At 41.2% G+C, this 11,028-nt stretch overlaps 1 protein-coding gene across 6 annotated transcripts in view; it reads left to right on the top strand.

Moving 5' to 3' along the window:
- LOC115239609 (spectrin beta chain) overlaps positions 1-11,028 on the top strand; it is a 60,939-nt gene that overhangs the window by 41,846 nt on the left and 8,065 nt on the right. For 4 of the 6 annotated variants that reach the window (XM_029814213.1, XM_029814211.1, XM_029814209.1 and 1 more), the window contains exons 2-8: positions 1,878-2,066; positions 2,690-8,596; positions 8,778-8,869; positions 8,951-9,055; positions 9,327-9,469; positions 9,540-9,592; positions 10,155-10,211. In XM_029814213.1, coding sequence (XP_029670073.1) covers positions 1,931-2,066; positions 2,690-8,596; positions 8,778-8,869; positions 8,951-9,055; positions 9,327-9,469; positions 9,540-9,592; positions 10,155-10,211 — 6,493 coding nt within the window. In that variant the 5' untranslated portion in view covers positions 1,878-1,930. The remainder of the gene's footprint in view (positions 1-1,877; positions 2,067-2,689; positions 8,597-8,777; positions 8,870-8,950; positions 9,056-9,326; positions 9,470-9,539; positions 9,593-10,154; positions 10,212-11,028) is intronic. The other 2 variants (XM_029814214.1, XM_029814212.1) reach the window with 1 other exon arrangement.

Genomic DNA, 11,028 nt, shown 5'->3' with positions numbered 1-11,028 from the left:
CTTCAAGCAGTCCCCCCCCCCCCCCCTCCTCCAGCGTATGTTTAATAATGCGAATGTATATAATAATTCTAGCGGGTGTCTCATTATTTTACAAGAGCCGATATTAGACAGTCGCCAATGTGACAGCGTGCTCTTAGCTTTAGTTACCTCGGCAGGATATTCGGTGCGATGCCGATGCGATGTGTGTGTATGTATTTCGCACGTGTGACATCATTCGCGTGATGTAATCGTAGTGAGCGCGAGGCGTTGCGTCTCCCACGCGGAGGCAAGAGAGCATGTAACGCTTTATTAAATGAACACACGTAGAATCGGGTATACTCGATGGGTAGGCTCGTTAACGGTACGCACACAATGCCGCTTTCTTGATATCCGGTGACCCTGCAAACTTGACGATTACAGCAGCGGTGCAATTAACTAGCAGTAAGGATAAATTTGAGGAAGGCATGAATACTGGACGAAAATGAAAAGAAACAGAGATAAATTCTCGTTTAAAGCGACGTAATACAGTTTACCAATATGTGTTTTTTTTAATAATCGAGAAAAAATCAATTTAATTAATATATTAAAATATATGGAAAATGTAGAAACGACATGTCGTTTAACGCGAGGCGTTACTTATGGATGTTTAAGGAAATACCTTTTATCAAATGTATTTTAATAGTAGAGAGAGGTCTGACATTAAATCAGATTTATTACATGATAAATTCACAAATCAGATACTAAAGTTTATTTATAGCACTCCTTTTTAAAACGGATTTATCAGTATTTACTTTTTGATATCAAAAATATAATCTTTATGGAGTGAAAAATAATTATACTTATAGTATAAGGTTTTTATAACGAAGAGAAATTGTTGAAAAAGAATGTGTAAAAATTTGAGATGTCTTTTAATTAATTTGAAATTAATTTTTCTTAACGAAACTATCAATTAATAGTTTTTGCTTTATAAAATATCGAAATAAAAGGCTTCTCGCAAATTAAACTCTTTACAGTTGAAAATAAATAACAAATTTTAATCTTTATTTGATTTCAAAATTTTTGTATTTGAGTCCAAGTTTAAAAATTAAAGTTATGTAAAAAATTCATTATCAGTAAAACTTTCATTAAAAGAAAATCAGTTTTATACTGTAAAAATAATACGTAATTAAAGTTTTGATTTTTTTAGCAGTTTGAATGTATTCGTAAGAATAGAACTAGTGAAATTTATCGAAAAAGAATAAGAATCTATATATATTATGTTGTGTACAATCGCATTGCTCTGTCGAACAGTGTCGTGTAACATTTAATCTATTTAAAAAGTTTTTATATTATTTATTTAATTATTAAGCATTCCTGGAAGAAGGAAGAGAAAAAAAATTGCCCGTATAAAGAAGATAAGATTACTTTACCATTCTCTCTTATCTGTACGTAAAAATTAACTTACAACGATCAACAAGCTGACCATAAAGCTTACTAAAGACACGTTCTGTGTGCATCGTGTTGCTTACTATTATACTGCGTGGGTAGAAGAAGGAAGAAATTCTTATAATTATTGTGTCCTCGTTTATTTTGCGTGGTACCATCTTTCCTAGATTTATGATTAAAGATACATTCAACGTTAAATATTTTTTATATTATATATTTTTGAAGACTGTCCAGAGTAACTAATACAATTAAAAAATATTAATCCTATATAAAAAAAAATAACTTAAAAATAAACATTTTATATACAATTCTTTCCGTCTTTTTTGTGTAGTTTGAATTATTTTAAAGTATTTTACTAAATGGAAAAAATGTACTTTTGTATTTATAATAGTGATTATATTGATAAGAGATCATTTTAACGTCGCAAATTTTTCTTTAATTGCTCTCGCAAATTAATGACCTCGCTGTTTCAGGTGCACCCTTTTTAAGGGTTAGGCAGAAGTGAGCTGTTGGTCCGATTGACAAAATGACGACCGATATCTCGGTGGTGCGCGGGGGATGGGACCCCACGCTGCAACAAGAGATTGTCGACGAGTACGAATACGACGGGGGAAACTCGAGTTCGAGACTTTTCGAACGCTCACGTATCAAGGCGTTAGCTGGTACGAAACATTGTTTATTCTTTTTTCATCACAGTGTAATCTCTGTCCTTTATTGATTCTATAAAACAAATACAACAAAGTTCTATTTTTTATAATATTATTTTGTAATAAAAACGATAATGCATTAGTGAATTTTTTTTTTTTTTTAGAAGATTGTATGGTTGTGATATCAATCAACCGCATCCTCTTGATAATCACTTTACTATAACTCTATTCTCAACAGTTGCTTTTTAGCCTGGGTTGAGAGTGGTCGTTTATTACAGTTATTTAAACTATTATTATAAATAATAATGGACTAGATTAAAAATAAATATTGATTATTTGAAAAAGAGCGAGAAAATAATATATATGTATATTAGAATTGCAGATCGTTTTTTTTTTTTTTTTTTTTAAAGATGAACTATGATAAAGTTGTATTTGATCTTCGAGGTAAAGAAACTTTATGATTTTAAGTCTAACGCTTATTATTAATTTAATTAATTCAGTTATTATTGAACAAAGATTTTAGATGAGTTTATATCTTAAATTAATATTATACAATATATCTTGATTAAAATATATATATTGGTCGAAATTTGTTAATAATTTATTAGAATCGCTTATGTGTATTTTTTTTTTGTTAGGTGAGCGTGAATTAGTGCAAAAGAAGACTTTCCAGAAATGGGTCAACTCCCACTTGGTTCGATGTTCGTGCCGGATCGGCGATCTGTACGTCGATCTGCGAGACGGCAAGATGCTGATAAGACTCTTAGAGATTCTATCGGGTGAGCGTTTACCGCGTCCCACCAAGGGCAAGATGCGCATCCATTGCCTAGAGAATGTGGACAAGGCCCTGCAATTCTTACGCGAGCAAAGGGTACATCTGGAGAACATGGGTTCTCATGACATCGTCGACGGAAATCCGCGTCTGAGTTTGGGTCTTATCTGGACGATCATCCTACGATTCCAGATCCAAGATATTACAATTGAAGAGACGGATAATCAGGAGACCAAGTCCGCCAAGGACGCGTTACTGCTGTGGTGTCAGATGAAGACCGCCGGTTATCACAACGTAAATGTAAGAAACTTCACGACATCGTGGCGGGACGGTCTGGCGTTTAACGCAATCATCCATAAACACCGTCCGGACCTGATCCAGTTTGATAAGCTTTCCAAATCGAACGCGATCTATAATCTTAACAATGCATTCAACGTCGCGGAAGACAAACTCGGTCTCACGAAACTCCTGGACGCTGAAGATATCTTCGTCGACCATCCGGACGAGAAGTCCATTATAACATATGTCGTTACATATTATCATTACTTCTCGAAGATGAAGCAGGAGACGGTGCAAGGTAAAAGGATTGGCAAAGTGGTCGGTATTGCGATGGAGAATGACCGTATGATACACGAATATGAGAGTCTCACCAGCGACCTGCTGCGTTGGATCGAAGCCACAATAGAGGCGCTTGGCGATCGCAGATTTGCGAATTCTTTAGTTGGCGTTCAGTCGCAACTCTCGCAATTCTCGAATTATCGCACTGTAGAAAAACCGCCTAAATTTGTGGAGAAGGGTAATCTTGAAGTACTACTGTTCACCTTGCAATCGAAAATGCGCGCAAATAATCAGAAGCCTTATACGCCCAAAGAAGGTAAGATGATATCCGATATCAACAAAGCCTGGGAGAGACTAGAAAAGGCGGAGCACGAACGAGAATTGGCCTTACGAGAGGAACTGATCCGGCAGGAGAAGTTGGAACAATTGGCGGCTAGATTTAATCGAAAGGCCAGCATGCGCGAGACATGGTTGTCAGAGAATCAACGACTGGTGTCGCAGGATAACTTCGGCTTTGATCTTGCCGCCGTGGAAGCTGCTGCCAAGAAACACGAGGCAATAGAAACCGACATTTTTGCCTATGAAGAGCGCGTGCAAGCCGTCATGGCAGTCTCACAAGAGCTTGAGGCTGAGAATTATCATGACATCGAGCGTATCAATGCTCGTAAGGACAACGTACTGCGCTTGTGGAATTATCTCCTAGAATTACTCCGCGCTAGGCGGATGCGATTGGAGTTGTCGCTGCAGCTGCAACAAAACTTCCAAGAGAAGTTGTATATTCTGGACAGCATGGAGGAGATCAAGATGCGACTATTGACGGATGATTACGGCAAACACTTGATGGGCGTGGAGGATCTGCTGCAAAAGCATTCTCTCGTCGAGGCAGACATCAACGTGCTAGGCGAGAGAGTCAAGGCTGTCGTTCAACAGAGTCAGAGATTCTTGGAGCACGGAGAGGGCTATCGACCGTGCGACCCAGCTATCATAGTTGAACGTGTGCAACAGCTGGAGAACGCGTACGCCGAACTGGTGCGGCTAGCGATCGAGCGTCGCACCAGACTTGAGGAATCTCGGAAGCTTTGGCAGTTTTATTGGGACATGGCCGACGAGGAGAATTGGATAAAGGAGAAGGAACAAATTGTATCTACAGGTGACATTGGTCATGATCTGACGACTATTAATCTTCTATTATCTAAGCACAAGGCGTTGGAAAATGAGATACAGTCACACGAGCCACAGTTGATGTCGGTCGCTGCCGTTGGCGACGAACTAGTTCGGCAACAACATTTCGGCTCGGATCGTATTCAAGAGAGACTCCAAGAAATTCTTGCCATGTGGAATCATCTACTGGATCTGGCAGCTTTTAGGAGAAAGCGGCTCGAAGAGGCTGTTGACTACCATCAGCTCTTTGCGGACGCAGACGATATCGATATTTGGATGTTGGATACCTTACGGCTCGTTTCATCGGAAGATGTCGGTAGAGACGAGGCGAATGTGCAGTCATTATTGAAAAAGCACAAGGATGTGACGGATGAGCTCAAGAATTACGCTACGACTATCGAGCAACTTCATCAGCAGGCGTCCACGTTAGGCGAGCAGGACGCGAAGTCGCCGGAGGTCCTGGAAAGACTGACCTCGATAGATAACAGGTACAAAGAGCTTCTCGAGCTGGCTAAAGTGCGTAAGCAAAGACTCTTGGATGCCCTGTCGTTGTATAAGGTATTCAGCGAGACTGACGGAGTTGAGCAATGGATCGGTGAGAAAAACAGAATGCTGGATACGATGGTGCCCGTCAAGGACATCGAAGACGTCGAGATCATGAAACACCGTTACAACGGTTTCGAGAAAGAGATGAACGCAAATGCATCTCGCGTTGCCGTGGTTAATCAATTGGCCAGACAATTGCTACACGTCGAGCATCCGAACTCGGAACAGATAATCGCACGACAGAACGAGCTCAATCAGAGATGGGCCGAGCTGCGCGAGAAGGCGGAGGGCAAACGCGAAGAGTTGAATTCCGCACACGGTGTGCAGACGTTCCATATTGAGTGTCGCGAGACCGTGTCGTGGATTGAGGATAAGAAGCGAATCTTACAGCAGACCGATAGCCTAGAGATGGATCTGACCGGCGTGATGACACTACAGCGCAGATTAAGTGGCATGGAACGTGATCTGGCGGCCATTCAGGCCAAATTGGATTCTCTGGAGAAGGAAGCAGAGGTCATACAGAAAGAACATCCAGAAGAGGCAGCTGTGATACGCGATAGAATCGCGCAGATCCATCTAATTTGGGAGCAGCTGACGCAAATGTTAAAGGAACGTGACGCCAAACTCGAAGAGGCCGGAGATTTGCACCGATTCTTGCGTGATCTCGATCACTTCCAAGCATGGCTCACGAAAACTCAGACTGATGTCGCCAGCGAGGACACACCGACCAGTCTTGCTGATGCCGAGAAGCTTCTTACGCAGCATCAGAACATCAAGGAGGAGATCGATAATTACACCGACGACTATCAGAAGATGATGGAGTACGGTGAGCGACTGACTACGGAGGCCGGCGACGGTGATACACAATACATGTTCCTGCGGGAAAGATTGAATGCGCTGAAGATGGGCTGGGAAGAGCTACATCAGATGTGGGTGAATCGTCAGAATTTGCTATCCAATTCTCTGAATCTACAAGTGTTCGATCGAGACGCGCGTCAAGCGGAGGTACTCCTGTCGCAACAGGAGCACATTCTTGCTAAGGATGAAACGCCAGCAAACTTCGAACAAGCAGAGCATATGATCAAGCGACACGAAGCTTTTATGACGACTATGGACGCCAATGACGAGAAGATTAATTCAGTTGTGCAATTTGCCGGACGTTTAGTCGATGAGGGACACTTCGCGGCCGATAAAGTGAGGAAGAAGGCCGAAAACATCAACGAGCGTCGCCGGGTCAATCGCGAGAGAGCTAATCAACTTATGGAGAAACTCAAGGATCAGCTTCAGTTACAGATGTTCCTGCAGGATTGCGAGGAACTTGGCGAATGGGTGCAAGAGAAACATATCACCGCTCAGGACGAAACATATAGAAGCGCAAAGACTATTCACAGCAAGTGGACTCGTCACCAGGCGTTTGAGGCGGAGATTGCGAGCAACAAGGATCGTTTGCAACAATTGCAGCAAGCCGCGGACGAATTGATTCAACAGAAACCAGACCTGGCCGAGATTATCAACCCGAAGGTAGCCGAATTAGCGGATCAATTTGTGGATTTGGAGACCACGACTCATGATAAGGGTGAACGATTGTTTGATGCGAATCGCGAGGTATTGATACACCAGACTTGCGATGACATCGACTCTTGGATGAACGAGCTCGAGAAGCAGATAGAAAGCACTGACACTGGTTCTGATTTGGCTTCTGTGAATATATTAATGCAGAAGCAACAGATGATCGAGACGCAAATGGCGGTGAAAGCAAAACAAGTTACCGAACTTGACAAGCAAGCGGAACATTTACAGCGCACAGTGCCGGACGATAAGATGGAGGAGATTAAGTGCAAAAAGGAGAAAGTCGCCCAGAGATTCGCGCAGCTTAAGGCGCCGCTCATCGATCGCCAACGGCACCTCGAGAAGAAGAAGGAAGCCTTCCAATTCCGGCGCGACGTCGAAGATGAGAAACTATGGATTGCGGAGAAAATGCCGCAGGCAACTAGTTCCGAATACGGAAACTCGTTGTTTAATGTTCACATGCTGAAGAAGAAAAATCAGTCGCTGCGTACCGAGATCGACAACCATGAACCCAGGATCAATCTAGTGTGCAATAACGGGCAGAAGTTGATTGATGAAGGACACGAGGATAGCCCTGAATTCCAGAAACTGATATCCGAATTAACAGAAAAGTGGCGCGAGCTAAAGGACGCGGTCGACGATAGAAACAGGCATTTGCTGCAAAACGAGAAAGCGCAGCAGTACTTCTTCGACGCTACCGAGGCCGAGTCGTGGATGAGCGAGCAAGAACTGTACATGATGGTTGAAGATCGCGGTAAGGATGAGATCTCCGCTCAGAATTTGATGAAAAAGCACGAGTCTCTGGAACACGCAGTCGAGGATTACGCGGAAACGATTCGTCAACTTGGCGAGACCGCCCGGCAGCTCATAAACGATCAGCATCCGTTGGCTGATCAGATCGCCGTGAAGCAATCGCAGGCAGACAAACTCTATGCCGGCTTGAAGGATCTGGCGGGTGAACGACGCGCCAAATTGGACGAGGCGCTCCAATTATTCATGTTGAACCGCGAGGTCGACGATCTCGAACAATGGATTCAGGAACGCGAACTGGTCGCCGGTAGTCACGAATTGGGTCAGGATTACGACCACGTAACTTTATTGTGGGAGAGATTTAAGGAGTTTGCGCGCGACACTGAGGCGATCGGTTCCGAGCGGGTAGAAGCCGTGAACGGCATCGCCGATTCTCTGATTGCCACCGGACACTCCGATGCGGCAACGATCGCCGAATGGAAGGACGGCTTAAACGAGGTCTGGCAAGATCTGCTCGAATTAATTGAGACGCGCACGCAGATGCTAGTGGCCAGTCGCGAACTGCACAAGTTCTTCCACGACTGCAAGGATGTTCTCGGTAGAATCCTAGAAAAACAGAACGCTATGTCCGATGAATTGGGTCGAGATGCCGGTTCGGTATCTGCTCTTCAACGTAAGCACACCAACTTCATCCAGGATTTGTCCACATTGCAGAGTCAAGTGACGCAGATCGAGGAGGAATCCGCCAAATTGCAAGCAAGCTATGCCGGTGACAAAGCACGAGAAATTACGAATCGCGAAGCCGAAGTTGTGGCAGCATGGAACAATTTGCAATCACTATGCGAGGGCAGACGGACTAAATTGGAAGACACCGGAGATCTCTTCAGATTCTTCAACATGGTTAGGACCTTGATGATCTGGATGGACGACGTTGTGCGTCAAATGAACACATCCGAAAAGCCACGCGACGTTGCCGGTGTTGAATTACTGATGAACAATCATCAGAGCTTAAAGGCGGAAATCGATGCTAGAGAGGATAATCTGATGGCGTGCATCAATCTCGGGAAAGACTTGCTAGCCAGAAATCATTACGCTAGCGCGCAAATAAAGGAAAAACTGGCAGCACTGACGGACCACAGAAACGCGCTTTTGCATCGATGGGAGGAACGTTGGGAAAATTTGCAGCTCAGTAAGTTGTGTACTTGCCACTCGAAAATATATTTCAATTTTATATTGCACAATTTGATATCTTTTGATTAATATTACTGGGATACTGGGTACTTATAAGATATCTAGTGTTTCGAAAATCATAAATATACTGTATGCATATACATGTGTGTTTATTTATACTTGTTTATTTTTTGCCATAGTTTTGGAAGTCTATCAGTTTGCCCGAGATGCAGCGGTTGCTGAAGCATGGTTAATTGCTCAAGAACCGTATCTTATGAGTCAGGAGCTCGGTGTAAGTACTTATTTTTATGAATATAAATTCGAATTTTTAATTGAGCGGGCAATCTAAAAAAGAAAATTGTTATTTCCACAGCATACTATTGACGAAGTTGAAAATTTGATCAAGAAACATGAAGCTTTTGAAAAATCGGCAGCTGCACAAGAAGAAAGATTTAGTGCCTTGCACCGACTTACCACAGTGAGTAGTCGAACATATGCGCGCACACATAATCATTCCTAATATTGTAATAGAAAATGCCGCAAATTAATTATATTAATATTGTAAATTTTCTGCTTTATGATCTATTTAAATATATAAATCTTATCATATACACATCCACATACAGTTATCTATTACGTGTATTTCTATCTTTTTTATATTACAATGCTAGTATAATTTAATAAAACAGAGTATGAATTATGAATATTACGGTTTTGGAAATAAATAATGTTTTTTTCTTAATGCACAGTTTGAATTGAAAGAGCTGAAGCGACGGGAGCAAGAAAGGGAAGAAGAGGAAAGACGCAAGAAGGAAGAGGCGGCAGCGGCGGAGGCCGCACGTTTGGCCAAGGCAACGCCCGTTACTAGTCCAGACGAACCACCTAGTGAAAGGTAATGTGTAAATATTTTATCGTGATAACATGATGATATGATTATCATGAATAAATTTTGTTTGCTACAGAGCCGAAACTGACGGAGCAACAAGCGGAGAACGCGCTGAAGACGAGGGACACGGTAATATGACTGCACTTAATAAATATGTTTTGGGTTTATACTAATCGAAACTATAACTCTTCTCGGTACTTACCTTCTAATTCGTCTTACAATTTTGCATTTTGTTTGGAGAATAACGATCGGTATTTAATATACATACATTATTTAGAATGTAATGTCGAGTGCTTTCCTAATGGGGTTGTACTTAATGTGTTTGTAAGACTTATTGATTTGGCGTAGTAACGATTGCGAGATGGTAGTAATTAATTTTGTTTAACCGAAAGAGATTGAAAAAATCAAATCGAGTTTAGTATATAAGCATTTTTTTTTTCTTTTTTTGTTATGACTAATAATATCGATACAGCAAAGAATCTTGCTTCTTGACATAAAATTTAACTCTGGCGACTAGCATTACGGTTTGTTTGGATAAGCATGTATGACGTCGCTAACAGCACGTTTATTTTTGCCTTCTCCTATCCGCGCAACCTAAATCTATTCCGTACATGAAATCCATCGGTCCACGTCATCTCATATTATCCTTTCCGAATGCACCCTAATGCGGCACGGAATGCACGAACCACAGTGGCACATCGCAAGGCTTCTACACGTACACCACAGCCTCAAGACAAGCCCAAGGAAGGTGAGTGTTACGTGATGCGTGTAAAACTTGTGCAGATTAAAACTTTTATATTAAGTACATCTCTTAATATTTTTCTACGACTGCCTTGAAATTATAATCGGATCTTATGGTGGTTCCTGTAATCTCTCATCAAACTGGTGATGGATGGATAATTACAACATTGTATCTTCATAACAGTACTTAAATTGCTTTTCTCTGTGGATTCACATAAGCATCAAGCCACATATGTTACGATAATTTTATATCTTTCAGCATACTCGTAGCAGCACCGCACCTATCACTCTCGCCCGCACAAGCCATCATTTATGCGCTTTTATAATTTTTTTTTTTCTTTACCAGGTGTTGGCTGTTTTACCAGAGATGCTCTTCTCGTTATCTGTCACAAGCTGATATATCAATCATATATTTCATAATTTACTAAATATTTCAAATAATATAGATAATATTTAGTGGACACACACGTATGTACGTGAAACGATATACACGTAACAATATAATTCTAATTAAACATTATCTATATTATTATTATTAATATTTTTGTTGTACTATAAACTCTGTTATAAACATTTCATTTCGCACGGCTGACTTGGTAGGTACACATTTGAACATATGTCATATTCCATCGCACGATTATGTCGACTTACATAAATGATAAAGTGCTTAAATATCTTATTGGAAGGTAAGCATGGAATCATCTCTTCGTCGTTATTCTACAGGTGTAGAAACACGACTCTATGTTTTGTCGTTTACTTGAATATTTGGATGCGATATATCATTATAAATATAATAAATATTTATATATAATATAAATATATAA

Source organism: Formica exsecta, unplaced genomic scaffold (genome assembly GCF_003651465.1).
Source record: "Formica exsecta isolate Colony F162 unplaced genomic scaffold, ASM365146v1 scaffold391, whole genome shotgun sequence".
NCBI lineage: Eukaryota > Metazoa > Arthropoda > Insecta > Hymenoptera > Formicidae > Formica > Formica exsecta.
Note: the sequence above shows the minus strand (reverse complement) of the source record. Positions and strands in the feature narration are given on the sequence as shown.